Below are 22,575 nucleotides of genomic sequence, written 5' to 3' on the forward strand. Positions count from 1 at the left end.
TTTAAGGAAATATGAGCGCTGCACACACACACAGCTAAAAGTCGTCTGCTTTAACGGCATATTTACACAGTATTTTGGAGATCTGTGTTGCTGAAACTTTTGCAATTTTTTCAATTAATATTGGAGAAGTTACAGTAGAAAGAATGAGTTGTGAAGCTTTAGCCTTTAGCCACACAAACACACAGTGATTCCTTGTTTAAAATTCCTGGAGGTGAAACTTAACTATGGATCAGAGCGCGGTCAAGCAAACATGAATCACGACGGAATGTCAACCAGCAGTTTTCGGTGAGACAAATTGTGGTAAAAACTCGCTTCTTACCGGAGAAAAGCTGAGTTTGTGCCGTCTATAAGCTGCCGCCGACTCCCCTGAGACATTGGCGTCAAGACACCCGTGGACGTACACCTCCGACTATCAGGTACTATTTAACTCACTAAAACACTAGCAACATTGTAGCGTCCCGGAAGAGTTAGTGCTGCAAGGGTTTCTGGGTATATGTTCTGTTGCGTTACGGTGCGGGTGTTCTCCCGAAATGTGTTTGTCATTATTATTTGGTGTGGGTTCACAGTGTGGCGCATATTTCTAACAGTGTTGGCATTGTTAATACGGCCACCCTCAGTGTGCCCTGTATGGCTGTTGATCAAGTATGCCTTGCATTCACTTGTGTGTGTGCTAAAGCCGCATATATTATGTGACTGGGCCGACACGCTGTTTGTATGGAGCAAAATCAGATGTGACCACAGGTTGCAGAGAACTCTAAAGGCAGTGCCTTTAAGGCACGACCCCAATATTGTTGTCCGGGTGGAAATTGGGAGAAATTCGGGAAAATGGTTGCCCCGGGAGATTTTCGGGAGGGGCACTGAACTTCGGGAGTCTCCTGGGAAAATTGGGAGGGTTGACAAGTATGAGTATTAGCGGTGAATGCGGTGTTACAGCGAAACCGCCACTGTATAACACCGGCGGGCCAGCTCTAATGTTAATTTGACATTGCCTCAAGGGCCAAATGAAATTACAGGGAGGGCCAAATTTGGCCCGCGGGCCAGAGTTTGACACCCATGGTCTAATACGTCCAATATGGTACACGTTTAAGTACAGGTAAGACATAACGGAGTTAAAATATGTTATTGGCAAGTTATTTTAAGGCAAAAAGAGTTGGTAGTAGGGCTGAGCGATATATCGATATACTCGATATATCGCGGGTTTGTCTCTGTGCGATATAGAAAATGACTATATCGTGATATTCGAGTATATGTTCTCACACAGTTGCTTGTAGCTGCGGGCATTACACTACAGGCTCTTCCCACTCTCTTGTCTCTGCTTCTCACAGAGACGTAAAACAAGCGCACCTCCTTACATACGTCACATACTGTCGTGCGTGCAACGTCATACACCCTCGCCGAGAGGTAGCGACATGGTAACATTAGCTGTGATGTTAACAGTGACATGCAAGTGTTAATACGAGAGAGAGAGAAGGTGCAAATCTGGTAACAAATGGAGGAAGAATTATTTCCAAGAAAAACAGCACGGGATCCATCGTGTGGCGGTGGTTTGGCTTCAAGCTGGAATATGTTCAATGTTTATGCGGCAAAAGTGTTGCTACCAAAAGCAGCAGCACTGCTAATGTAGCATCATTTGAAAAGTCACCCGCTAGAGAATGAGGAGTGCTTGAAACTCTGCATCAACATCTTTGTTCGGTGCCACACCAACAAAATGTAGAAGCAACTATTTCCAGATCAACACCGTATGAAAAAAAAAATTTAACAACAGAAGGACATAACGTCCGCAGGAACCTATTATACAGCTCATTTTTCTTTGACAGTTATTGAAATATCTTGTGTGACATCATGCACAAAAGTGCACCTTATTTGGAGCCCTCTACATTACATCCTGTACACACAAGCACGGCCATTTCAATGAGCTTCGAGGCTAGCGGCACCTCTGACACGTTTATTTCCACAATTGTCATATAATATAATTTTGATTTTATAGACTTTTTGTTGTGGAATCAATCAATGCGTAACAATCAGGAATTATATGATTGTTACTAGGACTATGATTGTATATTAAACATGTAGTATCATTACATCCCTAGTTGCAAGACAGTTCTAGAAAAACCACCCCTGACCACAGGTACATTTTATATTCAATCAGGTCTGAGTTCACAGCCTCGGGTCCAATGACTGAGCTGAAGGCGTTTAGCCTGACCCGCAGGGCGTGCAAACACTGCTGTGTAGCTGTGCTCCAGGGAGCACGAGTCCGGATACGAGCCTGACCCTGAATCATATGTGGAGGAAGTTGGTTATTACAGCCCAGGCTGGTGGTTTATGAGTTTGCTTGAAAAAATCCAAGATGGGAGCTACATCCAAGGACAACTTTCTGCTGACTCTCTCTGCTTCTGAGAGGCGGCTACACAACTGTCTGCGTAACACCTCCTTAATGTCAAAACTTAGCACACAAAGTAAGACAAATGGTGTAATATGCAATGAAAATGCACTGCAAAAACTGAAATCTAAGTAAGATTAAATATCTCAAATAAGGGTGATATTTGCTTATTTTCTGTCTGATAAGATAATTCTTCTCATTAAGCAGATTTTATTTTAGTGTTTTACTTGTTTTAAGTTTTTTAATCCTAAATCATCTCAGTAAGATATTACAGCTTGTTGCTGAAATTTGATTACCTATATTGAGTAAAACATGCTTGAAACTAGAATATCAAGTGTTGCAAAGCTGTGTCATCAACACAGACAAGTATAAAACTACTTTTTTAAAGAAATAATTTCTTGCTTCAAGCATGAACAAAAATAAATCATGATTTTGACACAAATGTGTCTCATAATCAAAACAGTTGACAGCCAAATGTACTTTGCTGTTTTATTTTCAATGAAACAATAGAAAATACGTACTCATATAGTAGTAAATTTGGCACAGTACAGCAAAATGACAATTAATATTTAAACATTTAACATGTGACATTTCAAACAATTTTGAACAGAAATAGTTCATGAACATTCAGATAAATTCTTCAAAAATACAACAACATTAAATTTGGCCGGGGGCCGGTCTGTATATATATGCACTAATTGACTGAAAGAGCATGCACTTGGCGCTATGATGTCGTGTTATCGATGGAAAAATGCATTTTTAGACAATATGATTTGCATGAGCGGCTAGGAGATCCCGAGAGTAACAAGCGTTGTAACTTGTTGCTTTTCCATTAAGAACAATAAATTATTTTTTAGTATAAGTTTGCTGGTTTCATGAAATGTAATGCCGGGCGCAAATAATTATGTCAAGAGAATGGCACTAGCATTTACTTAATTTGAGAATATTTTTCAACATATTGAGCAAAAATGTGTCTTTTTCTACCAAGAAAAGTACTCTTGTTATTAGTGAGAATATACATATTTTAAGGTATTTTGGGGTTCATTGAGGTTAGCTAATTTTACTTGTTTTGGAAAGTACTGAAAAGCCGAATTTTCTTGTTCTATTGGCAGATAATTTTGTTTAGTTTTACGTAAAATACCCCTCATTTTTTTATTTTTTTTATTGTTTTTGAACACTGACTTTTTGCAGTGTGTCTGTGTATGATATTTGACTTGTGGGTGAACAGGGTACTTTTTATAATAGGACATATTAAAATATAAAATAAATATTTATATACAAAATATGGGTGCTTTTATTTCCCATCCTAATGTTGGCAGCATTTTCTTTCCAGGCTCGCCTAACCATCTTTTGTCCTGGCCGTGACCGCTGGAATGCTTGACCACTGCAGATAGCGCCACAGTTAATACAACTTGCTGACCCAAGCCTGATCTTTCCAAAACAATCTTCTGGAGGTCAGGGTGCACTGAGAAAGGCATGGGCTCATTATCTTACAAGCGGCTAAGTGTAGACGGGGAAGAAGAATGCACAGCGCTAATATGTAAATCAAAGCAATAAACATCTCGGACATTGCACATTGTCAGCTTGACCTCGCTTTCTACACAAAAGGAACCCCCGCAGCAAGAACATTTTAGTTATGTGGTGGAGTTTGCTTGGAGTAACTTGCGAGTGCCCTGCCAACACAACATGAGAACTACCTGACTGCAGTCTAACGTTTACTGTAATTATACCAGAAGTAGTCATCAAGGCATTCCACTCAAGAAAAAAACTTGAGTAAATGCAACCTTTAACTGCTGAGACAGTAACTCTACCTAAGCCCCTAAATCAGGGATCCATCCATTTTCTACCGCTTGTCCCTTACAGGGATATTCAACAAAATTGTTTTTTTTGGGGGGGGGGCACATTTCCAGAAAGCTAAGAACCTTGGGGACCTTCTTTTGCCATTATTTTTATTTTCTATATTCCGGAGAACCATTTTTTTTGGGGGGCAGTTACAGGAGCGCTTTGCTTTTTTTAAGGACCTTCTGCAAAAATGTGAACCTCGCACAAGTTTTTTGAACTGAACTCAGGGGGAACCAGTTGAATAACAAAAATTATGAAAAAGAGAGGACATGAAATACAACGGGTAGCACGGTGGTGGAGGGATTAGTACGTCTGCCTCACAATACGAAGGTCCCGGTTTCGATCCTGCGCTCGGGTACTTTGCATGATCTCCTCCTAACTGCGTGGGTTCCCTACGGGTACTCCGACTTCCTCCCACCTCCAAAGACATGCACCTGGGGATAGGATGATTGGCAACACTAAATGGTCATAGTGTGTGAATGTGAGTGTGAATGTTGTGTCTATCTGTGTTGGCGCTGCGATGAGGTGGCGACTTGTCCAGGGTGTACACTGCCTTCCGCCCGATTGTAGCTGAAATAGGTGCCAGCACCCCCTGGGATCCCGAAAGGGATAAGCGGTAGAAAATGGATGGATGGATGGATGAATGGATAAAACAGAACTTTGAGGAACACCACTAATATAACTAAAAGAAGTTGAACAAATGACTGACTGCATCTGAAGTAAACAAGCTACAGCAACACCTTAGTTACATAAATCACATTACAAAACAAATTTAACTGCCAAAAAAAAAAAGAGGACTACAAGGGATGCCTTGAGGAACTCCTCTGTTATGTACAGCACAAGTTTGGATCCAGTGTTCGATGTTTAGCAAGGTTAAAATGTAAATTCAAGGATCTGCCAATGTGTTTACAGTTGTCCAAATTCCTATACACAAAATGGCAAATGGGTTGTGCTTGTATAGCGCTTTTCTACCCCTTTTTAAGGAGCCCAAAGCGCTTTGACAGTATTTCCACATTCGCCCATTCACACACTGATGGCGGGAGCTGCCATGCAAAGCCTCACCAGGACCCATCAGGAGCAGAGGTGAAGTGTCTTGCCCAAGGACACAACGGACGTGACTAGGGTGGTAGAAGGTGGGGATTGAACCAATAACCCTCAGATGGCTGTCACAGCCATTCTACCAACTTCGCCACGCCGTCCCCCAGAAAAGGAGCACTCTAGTGCTTTTAGAAAAAAGGTTTGTCTGTTTCAACTGAAATCGGGGGCCAGTATGATGTCATTCCCTGGACAAATTTGGCCCCCAGGGCGCCGGTATAATAGCCTTGCTCTAAATGATTAAATTAATCCAATGACATCAATCAAGCAATCAATCAATCAATGTTTATTTATATAGACCTAAATCACGAGGGTCTCAAAGGGCTGCACAAGCCACAACGACATCCTCGGTTCAGATCCCACATGAGGGCAAGGAAAAACTCACAACCCAGTGAGATGTCAATGTGAATGACGATGAGAAACCTTGGCGAGGACCGCAGATGTGGGTGACTCCTCCCCACCCGCCTCTAGACATGGTATGACATGACGTACCGTACTCAAGTACAGCGGTTCTCAAATGGAGGCGCGAGTAACCCTGGGGGTACTTGAAGGCGATATGTAATATTGGGGATGTAACAATAATCGGAAATAAAGCTAACCGCAGTAAAATTCCAGAATGTTAGTCTTACTGTTTTAAATTAAAATGTTGAAAAAATTGTGGCATACCGCACTTTCATAAACTCATGGACCTAGAGCTAGCTCGCTACCTATCTTAATTGCTTATCTGAACAACTAAGTTATTTGATTTTGCTCTCTTCGAACAGACCGATAAATCTATACTCTGAAGAATATGATGCAGATCAAAGTGTGTGTTTTCTAAAACTTTATTAACATATACCGAGGTGTCTACAACAGGGACTTGCATGATGTCGCACAAACCAGAGCCAAAGGAAAATTAACACTAAATTTGCCTTTATCAATTAAAAAAACGATGTAAAACTTTTACCTATTCAAATGGAAATAAATACACATTTAATTAAACACTCTAAGACAATATTTATTGTTTCCTCTGCTAAGAAAGAATACTGGGTGTTTATTTTAGCTATTTTTTTATAATAAAACTTGGTTTAAAGATTTCAGTCTGTGTACAAGTACTTTTTGAACACATTCAAAAATACCGCAATAATAATAACCATGATCATTTTTGGTCACAATAACTATGATATGAAAAGTTCATGTTGTTACATCACGAGTGTTATTACTTTTAAGACTTTATATCAGGGACGGCGTGGCGCAGTGGGAGAGTGGCCGTGCGCAACCCGAGGGGCCCTGGTTCAAATCCCACCTAGTACCAACTTCGTCACGTCCGTTGTGTCCTGAGCAAGACACTTCACCCTTGCTCCTGATGGGTGCTGGTTGGCGCCTTGCATGGCAGCTCCCTCCATCAGTGTGTGAATGTGTGTGTGAATGGGTAAATGTGGAAGTAGTGTCAAAGCGCTTTGAGTACCTTGAAGGTAGAAAAGCGCTATACAAGTACAACCCATTTATTTATTTATTTATTTATCGTCACGATTTTTTTAAATAAGTGCCCGAGCCCCTGCTGATTTTGTAAGTTTGCCCCATTGCAAAGGTGTGATCAGTACAAAATTTTAATGGTATGTTAAATGAAACTGAAACGGACAGAATACGTTTTTAACAAATCTGAAATGACTATAATCACGTTTGTTAATAAAACTATTTTGGATTTAAAAACTTTTTTTTTTATCCTAAAAGAGGGCACTTAAGGTTGATAATTATTTGATGTACACAAATCTTTTTATTACCGGTAATAAAGGTATTAATTAAAGAGACACCACTTTTGTACTTTGCGACAGATTCTTTCTTTACGATTGTGTCTTTCACCTTCTTTATCAAAGTGCTGGCACTTGCAACTTTCTTTAACCCCGTTGTGGCTTATTATGCAGCCGCACTCAAAACAAACTTGCTAACCAAGACTGTATATTAAAATCAGGGGTTTATTTTGGTGATAATTTTCATTGAAAACTGAATCATACCAAAGTACCCAAAGTACTTATTAATATTAATTATATTAATACGTCATACCTTATCTCTGGCACAATTCTATAAGATAAAAGAATGGTGCCTCTTCAGCAGTGTTAATCTTGTTGACTAAAAATGTTTGTCTTATTCATCGTCACCAGTGTTAATTTTGGCAGCAGTTTTTCAATTTATAGTCCAGTGTTTTGACAAAAATTCCTTTTAGTTGTACTCATGTTTTAATCATCTAAATTGATTGATTAGTCGACAAAATTCCTCACATTTTAGTCGACTTAGTAAATTTGGTCTGCTAAATTATAAAGCAATATGGACAAAGCATCTTTGAAAATGTCTTAAAAACACTTAGAGGTTTTTAAAGAGCATCTCAAAAACTAAATTCACAAGAATTGTTTGAGTTAGGGGAACAGAGGTCGTTGACGAAAACTAAAAGAACATTTTTTTTAGTCAACAAAATGAACACAAAGTAATGGTTTTAATACACGGATGGTAATCATATGTGCGCAAGAGTAAATAAAGTTGTCAAATAGATGCATAAAAATGGAAACACATGACTGCACCAAAACCAGTCGTAAGATCAGGCAAGTTTTAAATACATGAAATCAGGTCACAGTCAAAAAAAGCAGATTACCGGGGATAATAAAAAAAAACACTTACCCTCATTTTTAGATACTGGAGATGTTACTTGTACCACCAGATCAAAAGTTCTCTCTGGGTTCTCCCTAAAAAAAAAAGAGAGGTAGTCATGATTTGTATAAACATTTAATATCAGCATCCAAAACACTCGAGTTGATCGATGAATCACGCCTTAAAGCAGGGGTGTCCAAACATTTACCACTAACGAGCCACACACTGAAAAATAAAGCATGCAGTGGCCATTTTGACATTTTTCATTTTCAAAACCAATACAATATATAGATTTTTTTTAACCTTTAGTGCTCCCCTCAGGTTTGCAAATGACCTGGAAATGTTTTCATTATCATTATTATTACTCCATGCTTACATTTCGAGATCAACCTCAGGTCTATCTGTTGATATGAAGGTTAAACATATTTATTTAATGTTTTATGCAATTTTGACAAAGAAAATCCTATTTTTATGGCAAAGACACAAAATATGCAGTATTTTCCCCTGAGAAAATTCTGAAGTTGAATATTTGATGTCAAGTAATTGTAGCCTTAAATCGGTCAATATTTTGAATTTATTTTTTGGAGCAATGACAGTTAAAAAAATATATATATAAAAAAAAGACAAACTAAAACTTTTGGGAATCCAAAAGAGTCCCACTGATGAAAGTGTTCTAAATATGCCAGATCTATACTACAAATTATTATTGGGGCGGCGTGACTTGGTTGGTAGGGCAGCCGCGCTAGCAACCTGAGGGTTCCTGGTTCGATCCCCAGCTTGTGTCCTTTAGCAAGATCCTTGCTCCTGGTGGGTTGCAATTAGAGCAGGGGTGTCAAACGTACGGCCCGAGGGCCGGGTCAGGCCCGCGAACAGGAATTTATCCGGCCCGCGGGAGGACTTCACGAAGTATAACACCAAAGCTGAAATTTTTGAATGAAAGAAATTGCTGTTCTAAATGTGTCCACTGGATGTCGCAATAGCAATTCTTTGTATCTTTGTAGATTAGTGTTTTTCAACCACTGTGCCGCAGCACACTATTGTGCCGTGAGACACAGTCCAGTGTGCCATGGGAGATTGTGAAATTAGACATATTTGGGTTAAAAAAATGTTTTGCAAACCAGTAATTATAGTCTGTAAATAATGTGTTGTTGCGTGTCGGTGCTGTCTAGAGCTCAGCAGAGTAACCTTGTAATACTCTTCCATATCAGTAGCTGGCAGCCGGTAGCTACCGTATTTTTCGGACTATAAGTCGACGTTTTTTTTCATAGTTAAGCCGTTGGTGCGACGTATACTTCGGAGCAACTTATGTGTGAAATTATTAACACATTACCGTAAAATATCAAATAATATTATTTATCTCATTCGCGTGAGGGACGAAGAAAATGCCCGCAATCGTCACACATACGTCAGCAATCGTCACTCAAATGCCAACCAATAAGAATTCGGCGAGTGCAGGTCATGGCAGAAGTGCATTGTGGGTCATGATATGCTAACTGCTACATGCTATACCCTACTGCCGGAGCTATTAAAATTGATCACATCAACATTGGCAGTAACTTATAAAACCTGAGTGCGGGGCACATACCAGTGGCGACACAGACGAATATTTCATCGGATTTAGGGATCGGGAGTGACAGATTGTTTGGTAAACGTATAGCATGTTCTATATGTTATAGTTATTTGAATTACTCTTGCCATGATGTGTTGCGTTGTAACATACCAGGCACCTTCTCAGTTGGTTATTTCTGCGTCATATAACGTACACTTATTCAGCCTGATGTTCACTAATCTTTATTTATTTTAAATTGCCTTTCAAATGTCTATTCTTGGTGTTGGGTTTTATGAAATAGATTTCCCCAAAAAATGCGACTTATACTCCAGTGCGAATTATATATATGTTTTTTTCCTTCTTTATTGTGCATTTTCGGCCGGTGCGACTTAAACTCCGGAGCGATTTATAGTCCGAAAAATGCGGTAAATGCAGTGTAGATGTCGGAAACAGCAGGAGGCAGTGCGCAGGTAAAAAGGTGTCTAATGCTTAAACCAAAAATAAACAAACGGTGAGTGCCCCTAAGAAAAAGCATTGAAACTTAAGGAAGACTATGCAGAACAAAACTAAAGCTGAACTGGCTACAAAGTAAACAAAAACAGAATGCTGGACGACAGCAAAGACTTACTGTGGAGCAAAGACGGCGGCCACAACATACATCACAACATGATATGACAATCAACAATCTCCCCACAAAGAAGGATAAAAACAACTGAAATATTCTTGATTGCTAAAACAAAGTAGATGCAGGAAATATTGCTCAAAGGAAGACATGAAACTGCTACAGGAAAATAGGAGCGCAAGACAAGAACTAAAACACTACACACAGAAAAAAAGCAAAAAACTTAAAGACAGGTGGTGACAGTACACCTACTTTGAGACAAGAGCTATAGTGCATGCTTGATTGTGGTTTAAAGTCATATCCAACAATTGCGACAACGGCTTTTTACTGTCAACTGAGTTTCTTTTTTTAATGATTTCTGCTGGTGGTGTGCCTGCGGATGTTTTCAACACAAACAAATGTGCCTAGGCTCAAAAAATGTTGTAATACACTGGAGTAGAAAAAATGAAGTGAAATTTAGTGTTGCCAATCAACCTATCCCCAGGTGCATGTCTTTGGAGGTGGGAGGAAGCCGGAGTACCCGGAGGGAACCCAGACAGTCACGGGGAGAACATGCAAACTCCATCACAAAGATCCCTAGCCCGGCATTGAACTCAGAACTACTCCGGACCTCCGTATTGTGAGGCACAAGCACTAACCACTGTTTTACCGTGCTGATGTATTTTGCTTTGTTCATTATGGAAATGTTTCTTACCACCTTATGTTGTATATTTTATATAGTAGATTTCCAGTTCATTTTATCATCTATTAATACTCCCAAAATGTCTTTGTTTTTCATATGGCAATAACACAAATATGCAATATTTTCCCCCAAAAAAACATATCGGAGAGGAATATTTGATGTAGGGCTGGGCGATATATCGATATACCGCGGGTTTGTCTCTGTGCGATATAGAAAATGACTATATTGTGATATTCGACTATCAATCTCACGCGGTTGCTTTTAGCTGCTGGCATTACACTACAGGCTCTTCCTGCTCTTTCTTGTGTCTCCTTCTCACAGACAGCAAGCGCACCTTCTTACATACGTCACATACTGACACGTCATACGTCACATAGGTATACGCCCTCACGGAGCAGAGAGGTAGCAGCATGGGTAACGTTAGCTGTGATGTTAGCGGAGCCGTGCGAGTGGAAATACGAGAGAAAGAAGGTGCGAATCTGGTAACAAATGAAGGAAGAATTAATTCCCAAGAAAAACAGCAGGGGTCCATCGTCTGGCGGTGGTTTGGCGTCAAGTGGGAATATGTCGAACCGACAACCATAATTTGTCAAGTGTGGGGGCAAAAGCGTTGCTACAAAAAGTAGTATTACTGCTAATGTGTAGCATCACTTGAAAAGTCACTTGCTAGAGAATGAAGAGTGATTACTCCGCATATCAACATCTCCATTCGGTGCCACACGCCCACACCATCAAAATGCCGAGGCAAACATTTCCAGATCAACACCGTATAAAAAAATTGTCGACAACAGAAGGAGATGATGTCCGAAGTAACCTACCACATAGCGAAGGACGAACACTATTTGATTTCCTATAATGCAGCTCTTTTTTTTTTTGACAGTTAATGAAATATCTTTTGTGACATCATGCACAAAAGTGCACTGTGCTTGTTTTAAACTATTGTAGTGACAATCTGTACAAAAAGTGCACTTTAATTTAGTGTTGTTTTGATATGTCATTTTAGTGACATCATGCACAAAAGCACACTAATATCCATCCATTCATTTTTTATTGCTTAATCCCTCCGTGTCTATGCACTGATTTTAAAGATAAAGTGCAAGATTATACATCTGATACGTCACTATATTGAAGAACCGATTCGTTACAATACGGGACTTAGTCAGTTTTGTGTATGCGGTGTGTTAGGAAGCAAGTACATAAATAGAATGGAATCACAAAAAAAAAAATAAAGGGTTAGTAGTTAGTTTCTATAGTTGTCCTAATTGTGGCAGAAACACTTGTCTGATCCTGTGTTTCTTTATTATCAACCTTCTCACACTTTGTTGCAGTCACAAACCAGGTCTGGTTTTTAGTCTGTTTTTATATGATCTATCACATGGACACACTGGCCCTACGGGGAGAGTGAAGAGGGGGCTTCTCTTTTAGTGCAGTAGTCTTGTTTTGATATGTCATCTTAGTGACATCATGCACAAAAGTGCACTAATAGCTTGTTTTAAAATGTCTAAGGCAATCTTGCACTTTCTGCTTTGGAAATGACATGAATGTTTGTGCCACTGCTTAATAACTGTTTAATAAATACAGTTTCGCTCAATTGATTTAGTTTTGATTTCCTTCTCTGCATGAAAGTTTAAAATGAGCATATATTAATGCAGTATGAACAATAATGTTTTAATGTAGACACATAGAATCATCATACTGCTGGGATTATATGTATCAACTGTTCATTCAAGGCTAAGGCAAAATATTGAGATACCGTATTTCCTTGAATTGCCGCAGGGCATATAGTTTGCACCTGCCTTGAATTACTGCCGGGTCAAACTCGCTTCGCAAAATAGTTAGCGCATGCTTAGTATTACCGCCTGGTCAAACTCGTGACGTCACGAGTCACACTTCCCCTGTCATCGATTTCAAGAAGGAGGAGGCTGATTTCAATACCGGTAATTTGAAATCGCATAAAGGGAAGAAGATTAAGAGCCATTCAGTAGGATTTAAGGTCCAAGCTTACATCACACTCAAATTTTTATTGCATACCTTTGGCAAGTGCCAGAGTGAGAAGAGGTTTTAAAATAATTAGCGCATGCTTACTTTTACCGCATGCTTTTGGTAAGCACAAGAGTGAGAAGAGGTTTTAAATTAATTAGCGCCCCGGCGGCAATTCAAGGAAACACGGTATATATCATGTATTGCAAAATGGCCTAAAAATATCGAGATATTTAAAGAAGGCCATATCACCCACCACTATTTTAAACTATTGTAGTGGCGTTCTGTAGAAAAAGTGCACTTTAATTTAGGGTTGTTTTGATCTGTCATCTTAGTGACATCATGCACAAAAGTGATAGCTTGTTTTAAAATCTCTTTGACCATCTTGCACTTTCTGTTTTGGAAATGACATGGATGTTTGTGCCACTGCTTAATGACTGTTTAATAAATACAGTTTCGGTCAATTGACTTAGTTGTGATTTCCTTCTCTGCATGAAGGTTTAAAATGAGCATATATTAATGCAGTATGAACTAAAGTGTTTTAATGTAGACACAGAGAATCATCATACTGCTGTTATTATATGTATCAAGTGTGAATTCAAGGCTTAGGCGAAATATCGAGATATGTATCGTGTATCGCGAAGTGGCCTAAAAATATTGAGATATTAAAAAACGGCCATATCGCCCAGTCCTAAGCTATTATTAATTTACTTAATAATTTAATCTTAATAGCTAGTTACTTTTTGTTGTAACATAGTTCTATGTACACTACAATTATTCTTTCGTTGTTTGGATACTTTAAGACAGTTATTTTCGCCGATAGTACAAATTTGGGTATCGATCCAATTCCAAAAAGTTACAGGTGGAGTATTGGTCATATCAACGTCACATTGATACGATTCTTGGTATTAGTATTGTTGAAAAATGAACAAGTGATTCAATTAAAATTTGTAAAATTCCTAGTTTGTGAACCCGTTCTCAAACAATGGCAATAAAAATGTTTCTGATTCTGAATTATAAATAAAGATTTCTACACATAAAAGTAATCATCAACTTAAAGTGCCCTTTTTGGGGATTGTATTAGAAATCCCCCTGGATTCATGAACTTAATTCTAAACATTCTTCACAAAAAAAAAAAACTTCAACATCAATATTTATGGAACATGTCCACAAAAATTCTAGCTGTCAACACTGAATATTGCATTGTTGCATTTCTTTTCACAGTTTATTAACTTCCATCCATCCATCCATCCATTTATCTTCCTCCACTTATCCGAGGTTGGGTCGCGGGGGCAGCAGCCTAAGCAGGGAAGCCCAGACTTCCCTCTCCCCAGCCACTTCGTCTAGCTCTTCCCGGAGGATCCCGAGGCGTTCCCAGGCCAGCCGGGAGACAGTCTTCCCAACGTGTCCTGGGTCTTCCCCGTGGCCTCCTACCAGTTGGACGTGCCCTAAACACCTCCCTTGGGAGGCGTTCGGGTGGCATCCTGACCAGATGCCCGAAACACCTTATCTGGCTCTTCTTAATGGAGAGGAGCAGCGGCTTTACTATGAGTCCCCCCCGGATAACAGAGCTTCTCACCCTATTTCTAAGGGAGAGCCCCGCCACCCGGTGGAGGAAACTCATTTCAGCCGCTTGTACCTGTGATCTTATCCTTTCGGTCATGACCCAAAGCTCATGACCATAAGTGAGGATGGGAACGTAGATTGACCGGTAAATTGAGAGCTTTGCCTTCTGGCTCAGCTCCTTCTTCACCACAACGGATCGATACAGTGTCCACATTACTGAACACGCCGCACTGATCCGCCTGTCGATCTCACAATCCACTCTTCCCCCACTCGTGAACAAGACTCCGAGGTACTTAAACTCCTCCACTTGGGGCAGGGTCTCCTCCCCAACCCGGAGATGGCACTCCACCCTTTTCCGGTAGAGAACCATGGACTCGGACTTGGAGGTGCGGATTCTCATCCCGGTCGCTTCATATTCGGCTGCGGACCGATCCAGTGAGAGCTGAAGATCCCGGCCAGATGAAGCCATCAGGACCACAAAATCTGCAAAAAGCAGAGACCTAATCCCACAGCCACCAAACCGGAACCTCTCAACGCCTTGAGTGCGAATAGAAATTCTGTCCATAAAAGTTATGAACAGAATCGGTGACAAAGGGCAGCCTTGGCGGAGTCCAACCCTCACTGGAAACGTGTCCAACTTACTGTCATATTATTAAATAAGTATATTTATAAGGGCTTTTTGAATTGTTACTATTTTTTTAATATTTTTTAAAAATCTCACGTACCCCTTGGCATACCCTCAAGTACCCCCAGGGATACGCGTATCCCCGTTTGAGAACCACTGTTCTAGTGAACATGTCATGTTTGAAGGAGAGTTAGCAGGGCTGCTAGTGAACGGATAAGAGCAGCAGACTTGACCCAGAAGCCGCCGCGCCAGCTGGCCTGTCTGTTAAATCCACTCCCCACTACAGCCTGTCTTCTTCTAGCATTTTTCCCACTAACATGTCTCCCAAATGACAGCGTTATAGCGAGCTTACTTGATTCTGCTGTCCATGTTTTAGTTACCGCATCGCGACAGCTCCGTGCTGTCGGTCGGTGGCTTCTGCTACTCGGCTATCCGACAAGAATGTCCCCTCTGCCCGCCGCCCCTGCGTCGTGGTCCCGGTCCCTGGGCGCCCTTCCTCCGGCGTGATATCGGTTAAAAAAAAAAAAAAAGACGCTACGTGCTCCGGATGCAGCGTAACGGTTAGAGTTCAGTCCTTGTTCCGTTAGCGTGGGCCCAGTCGCAGGCGAGTCGCACGGTGGTTTTTCCCACAACAAACATCACTACGGAAGTGCTGTCAGACCCTCGGTGACGTCATCACGTCAACGCAGCACTTTGCTGAGTCGCACCGCCAGGGGTGTCCAAACTTTTTCCACTGTCGGACATAAAACGAAAAATGCTTGTTAATAATATTATATTGCAAGCTACACATTAGTTATTCATTCATTCATTTTTTTTATTTATCCCCTTCATTGACTCAACACAGTGGTTCTTAACCTTGTTGGAGGTACAGAACCCCACCAGTTTCATATGCGCATTCACCGAACCCTCCTTAAGTGAAAAATGTCCATCCGTTTTCTACCGCTTATTCCCTTTTAGGGTTGCGGGGGGCGCTGGCGCCTATCTCAGCTACAATCGGGCAGAAGGCGGGGTACACCCTGGACAAGTCCCCACTTCATCACAGGGCCAACACAGATAGACACACTCACATTCACACACTAGGGCCAATCCCCAGGTGCATGTCTTTGGAAGTGGGAGGAAGCCGGAGTACCCGGAGGGAACCCACGCATTCACGGGGAGAACATGCAAACTCCACACAGAAAGATCCTCAGCCTGGAGTTGAACCCAGGACTGCAGGACCTTTGTATTGTGAGGCAGACGCACTAACCCCTCTGCCACCGTGATATTTTTTTATCTTTTTCTTCGTATTCAAGAAAAAGTATATGTTGTTTTACTGGTGCACAAAATGAACCATGCATGAATAGGGTTGGGTATCGAGTATCGATTGGAACCGGGCCTAACTTTACGATTCTCCCGGAATCGTTCAAAAGTTTAAATTTCGATTCCTAGTTTCGATACCCAGTCCGCCGACCGGAAAAAAAGAATAAGTCCGGCGACCGGAAGAAAAAGCCGCTGAACACCAACGATGAAGCGCCCACCGCCGGAAGTGCTAGCATAGCCGAGCCTATGTAGCCGAGCGAGTCAGTCAAGCATGGATAGCGGGCGTCGGCGGTCGAAAGTGTGGCTTTATTTTACTAAAAAAAATGAAATATCGGCAAAATGTAACACGTTCGACGGGACTGTTTTGTGCTTAGGAGGGTGCACGTCGAACATGATGAAGCACCTCCGAGTTTATGGAGTACAAATAAATGCGTGTCCCGTCCTCCTCTGCCTCTTCCTCTGGCTCCGGCTCCGACGCCCAGCCTGGCACCTCGGTGACTGCACTGCAGTCCGAATCCAATAAGTTAAAACAATATATATGCAATAAATAATGTGTTTTGCCCCAACGTTGAGGCAGCTAACAAATTAGCCCGCATATTTTTTCATAGACAATTTACAACCTGCTAGCCAGGCTCCGCGATGTGCTCAGCGTACTCCGTTCACCGTAGCGGCAATGGGGAAGATGTCGGTGCCACAGACGGAAAAGTGCCACAGAAAGGTCACTGCACACATAGTCAAAAGACTGCATCCCTTTTCAGAGGTGGAATCTCCAACATTTAGGTTAGTTAAGCAATAACGTTAGAGCTAAGCTAATTGATACTGGGCTAAACAGTAACAGCAACATTACATGTTTGTTTATGTTTGCAGGGATATGGTGAAAACTCTCAACCTAAAATACATACCACCTTCCAGGGACTACCTGGTACAAGAAGAATCGGAATCGAGAATCGTCAGGAATCGGAATGAAAACAAAGAATCAGAATCGGAATCGTTCGAATTCAAACGATACCCAACCCTATGCATGAACATCACCTCGTTCAAAGAACAAAACCAACACAGAGCATGAACTCACAACAAATTACACACCTTAAACACATTATCATGAATTGATTAAAAAAGTTGAAAAACTTATTTGGGTGTTAGCATTTAGTGGTCAATTGTACGGAATCTGTACTGTACTGTGTAAACTGTACTGTTTCATGTTATGTATTCTCTTCCTTTGCAATCTACTAGTAAAAGTTTCAAATCGATCAATCAAACAACCTGCAAATCAGATGGAAAATTAGAGGGAACATTGTCTGGGGGTATCCATAATACGCTGATAGAGAACTTTTTATTTTCACGATAAGTCGGATGTGTCTTTACCTCCGTGGCGGAGGCTACGCCGAACCCCTGAGGCCGACTCACCGAACCCCTAGGGTTCGATCGAACCCAGGTCAAGAAACCACTGCTCTAACAACAAAACACATATTTGCACACCTATGTTTGAGAGGGAACAGGATGAATCAATCAATCAATCAATGTTTATTTATGTAGCCCTAAATCACAAATGCCTCAAAGGGCTGCACAAACCAAAACGACATCCTCGGTAGAGCCTACATAAGGGCAAATAAAAACTCACCCCAGTGGGACGTCGGTGACAGTGACAATGATGACTATGAGAAACCTTGGAGAGGACTGCATATGTGGTCCCCCCGCCCCCAGGGGACCAAAAGCAATGGATGTCGAGCGGGTCTAACATAATATTGTGAAAGTCCAATCTATAGTGGATCTAACATCAACACATTCCACTCATCCGGCACATTCAAACTAACACTTTCCCAAGTTTCAAACCAAATTCCGGTTTTCCTCGCCTAAGGTCCCATATCAGGGCAAGAGAAAACTCAACCCAATGGGATGACAATGAGAAACCTTGCAGGGGACTGCAGATGTGGAGACACACCCAACCCCCAACCAACCCCCCCCCCCAGCGACCGATGCAATGGACATCGAGTGGATCCAGTTAATAGTGTGAGAGTCCAGTCCATAGTGGATATAGTTAATAGTGTGAGAGTCCAGTCCATAGTGGATCTAGTTCAGGGGTTTCAAACTCAATTTGCCTGGGGACCACTGGATGCTGAGTCTGGGTGAAGCTGGGCCGCAAGAAAAGATTTCTAAAAAAATATATTTTTAAATGTCTTTATTTTTATTTTCAACATAAAACAAAATCAAAATATAAATGAAAAAAATGAGAATTAAGTTAATAAATCAGTCATAGGTAATGACAATAATAATTCGATTTCGCCAGTCAGCAACAATGTATACACATACTTACTGTGATGTTATGAGCTAGGTCAGTGGTTCTCAACCTTTTTTCAGTGATGTACCCCCTGTGAACATTTTTTTGAATTCAAGTACCAACTAATCAGAGCAAAGCATTTTTGGTTGAAAAAAAGAGATAAAGAATTAAAATACAGCACTATGTCATCAGTTTCTGACGTATTAAATTGTATAACAGTGCAAAATATTGCTCATTTGTAGTGGTCTTTCTTGAACTATTTGGAAAAAAAGGTATAAAAAATAACTAAAAACGTGTTGAAAAACAATTAAGTGATACAATTATAAATAAAGATTTCTACACATAGAAGTAATCATCAATTTAAAGTGCCCTATTTGGGGATTGTAATAGAGTTCCATCTGGATTCATGAACTTATTTCTAAACATTTCTTCACAAAAAGAGAAATCTTTAACATCGATATTTATGGAACATGTCCACAAAAATTCTAGCTGTCAACACTGAATATTGCATTGTTGCATTTCTTTTCACACTTTATGAACTTACATTTATATTTTGTTAAAGTATTATTCAATGAATATATTTATAAAGGATTTTTGAATTGTTGCTATTTTTAGAGTATTTAAAAAAAAATCTCACATACCCCTTGGCATACCTTCAAGTACCCCCAGGGTACCACTGAGCTAGGGAATAAAAGAACTACACTACCCAGCATGCAACAGGAGTGACGATCATGCGCGGTAGCCCCGGTGAAGGTTGTATGTCGCCATGTCAGCAGCTAGAATGTGGTTATGAGCACGCTATGGAGTTTACAGTTACAGTAACACAATTAACATCACGACTAATATGTTACACGTTCGATTCGCCTAGCGACTCTCTGTCAGAGTATCAGCGCTGGGGTCCAGTGCACCACAGTTTTGCATTGTCGCTCGGTCCCTCGGCGGAGTGCTTCGGAAGCTACCGGCCCGTTCGTCTCCTAACCCCGGACTGTTACAGCGGCGCCGGGGGAGGGAGCAAGAGAGAGAGACACACAGTGACAGAGACAGCGAGCGGGCGGGCGAACGAGCGAAGGAGGAAGAGCGCGTGCGGGTCTCGTGGAAAAGCGGCAAAACGTTTCTCTACTCGCATCACGCAAGTGACGTCAATGTTCCGCCCTCGGGAGCCATATACCACACCGTGATTGGTGGATCCCTTCAGCTACGCACACAATGCTGTCAAGCACCATTCATATAAAACTTGCGGGGCACACTAACATTAAAGACCTACTGAAATTAGATTTTCTTATTTAATCGGGGATAGCAAGTCCATTCTATGTGTCATACTTGATCATTTCCGATATTGCCATATTTTTGCTGAAAGGATTTAGTAGAGAACATCGACGATAAAGTTTGCAACTTTTGGTCGCTAATAAAAAAGCTTTGCCTTTACCGGAAGTAGCAGACGATGTGCATGTGACGTCACTGGTATGAGTGCTCCTCACATCCTCACATTGTTCACAATCATAGCCACCAGCAGCGAGAGCGATTCGGATCAAGAAAGCGACAATTTCCCCATTAATTTGAGCGAGGATGAAAGATTTGTGGATGAGGAAATTTAGAGTGAAGGACTAGAAAAAGAAAAAAAAAAGGCGATTGCAGTGGGAGCGAATCAGATATTAGACACATTTACTAGGATAATTCTGGAAAATCCCTTATCTGCCTATTGTGTTGCTAGTGTTTTAGTGAGATTAAATAGTACCTGCAAGTCGGAGGGGTGTGGCCACGGGTGTGTTGACTGCCAGAGTCTCTGAGGGAAGTCACGCAGCTGCAGCAGGACGGAAGCTCCGCTGATGTCTCCAGTAAGAGCCAACTTATTACCCCTATTTTCTCACCGAAAACTGCCGATTGACATGTAGTCGGGAACCATGTTCGCTTGACTGCTCTGATCCATAATAAAGCTTCACCTTCGGGAATTTTAAACAAGGAAACACCTGCGATGAGGTGGCGACTTGTCCAGGGTGTACCCTGCCTTCCGCCCGATTGTAGCTGAGATAGGCGCCAGCGCCCCCCGCGACCCCGAAAGAGAATAAGCGGTAGAAAATGGATGGATGGATGGAAACACCGGCTGTGCTTGTGTGGCTAAAGGCTAAAAGCTTCCCACCTTCATCTTTCTACTTTGACTTCTCCTTTATTAATTGAACAAATTGCAAAAGATTCAGCAACACAGATGTCCAGAATACTGTGTAATTATGCGATTAGAGCAGACTACTTAAAGCTTGGATCAGGCGGGAAAATAATGTCCGCTACAACCCGAGACGTCATTTTATGCGTCATCATACCGCAACTTTTTCAACACGACACTTCACGGGAAATTTAAAATTGCAATTTATTAAACTAAAAAGGCCGTATTGGCATGTGTTGCAATTTTTATATTTCATCATTGATATATAAACTATCAGACTGCGTGGTCGGTAGTAGTGGGTTTCAGTAGGCCTTTAAACTTTCAAATTAAGGTGGGGGCCGCAGAATAACGTCTCGCGGGCCACAATTGGCCCACGGGCTGCGTGTCTGAGACCCCTGATCTAGTTAATAGTGTGAGAGTCCAGTCCATAGTGGGCCCAGCAGGAGATCATCTTGAGTGGAGACAAGTCCGCAGCCCAGATACGTACTCAAATGATGCACAGATGAGTGGTCCATCCCGGGTCCCGACTTTGAACAGCTAGTACCTCATCTGTGGTCACCTAATCTGTGCCCCCCTCCCCGCCTCCACAAAGGAGACCAGTTGACGGCAGATTAACTGGTCTAAAAGGGGGGTCTATTCAAAGGCTAGAGCATACAAATGAGTTTTAAAGGCTTACTGAAACCCACTACTACCGACCACGCAGTCTGATAGTTTATATATCAATGATGAAATATTAACATTGCAACACATGCCAATATGGCCTTTTTAGTTTACTAAATTACAATTTTAAATTTCCCGCGGAGTTTCTTGTTGAAAACGTCGCAGAATGATGACGCGTGTTTGAGACTTTATTGGTTGGAGGGGACATATTAGCCCAGCACCACTTACGGTTAAAAGTCGTCTCTTTTCATCGCATAATTACACAGTATTTTGGACATCTGTGTTGCTGAATCTTTTGCAATTTGTTTGATTAATAATGGAGACTATAAATAATAATGCTGTTGGTGGAAAGCGGTGGATTGCAGCTGCCTTTAGCACCGAGACATAGCCGGTGTTTCTTTGTTTTTGTTGTGAAGCTTTAACACAGAGCGGTCAAGCGAACATGTTTCTCGACGTCAACCAGCAAGTTTTTAGATGGGAAAATTGTTGGCTCTCACTGGAGACTTCAGTGGATTATGGGACCTTCTCTTGTAGCTTTCAAAAAGGCAGCTGTGATCTTGGCTCCTCAACGGCTTCTCTGAGAGACACTGGCGTTCACCGCAGCCATCCGACTTTCAGGTATGACTTTACTCATCTAATCTCACTAAAATACTATTTACACAATAAGCAGATAAGGGATTTTCCAGAAATATCCTAGTAAATGTGTCTAATTACATCTGAAACGCTACCACTGCCGCCGCCCGGAGCTGTCACTTTTTTTTTTAATTTTTTTTTTTTTTTTTTAGTTCCTCACTAACTTTCTTCATCCACAAATCTTTCAACCTCGCTCAAATTAATGGGGAAATTGTGGCTTTCTCGGTCCGAATAGCTCTTGCTGCTGGAGGCAAAGATTATAAACAACGTGAGGATGTGAGGAGCCCTCACACCGGTGACATCACGCGCACATCGTCTGCTACTTCCGTTAAAAGCAAGTTTTTTTTATTAGCGACCAAAAGTTGCGAACTTTAACATCAATGTTCTCTACTAAATCCCTTCAGCAAAAATATGGCAATATCGCGAAATGATCAAGTATGACACATAGATTGGACCTGCTATCCCCGTTTGAATAAGAACATTTCATTTCAGTAGGCCTTTAAGATGGGACTTAAATGTTTCCCTTTGACTTACTTGGAACAAAACATTTTTTTCTATAAAAATGTTACTTCCGCCCAAAAGTT

The 22,575-nt window shown here is 41.2% G+C and overlaps 1 protein-coding gene across 2 annotated transcripts in view; it reads right to left on the bottom strand.

Annotated features, from left to right (window-relative positions):
- dennd1b (DENN/MADD domain containing 1B) overlaps nt 1-22,575 on the bottom strand; it is a 421,036-nt gene that overhangs the window by 388,275 nt on the left and 10,186 nt on the right. For both annotated transcript variants that reach the window (XM_061883482.1, XM_061883480.1), the window contains exons 2-3: nt 15,316-15,696; nt 7,970-8,034 (exon numbers count right to left, since the gene is read on the bottom strand). In XM_061883482.1, coding sequence (XP_061739466.1) covers nt 7,970-8,034; nt 15,316-15,332 — 82 coding nt within the window. In that variant the 5' untranslated portion in view covers nt 15,333-15,696. The remainder of the gene's footprint in view (nt 1-7,969; nt 8,035-15,315; nt 15,697-22,575) is intronic.

This window comes from Nerophis ophidion, linkage group LG22 (assembly GCF_033978795.1).
Source record: "Nerophis ophidion isolate RoL-2023_Sa linkage group LG22, RoL_Noph_v1.0, whole genome shotgun sequence".
Classification (NCBI taxonomy): Eukaryota; Metazoa; Chordata; class Actinopteri; order Syngnathiformes; family Syngnathidae; genus Nerophis; species Nerophis ophidion.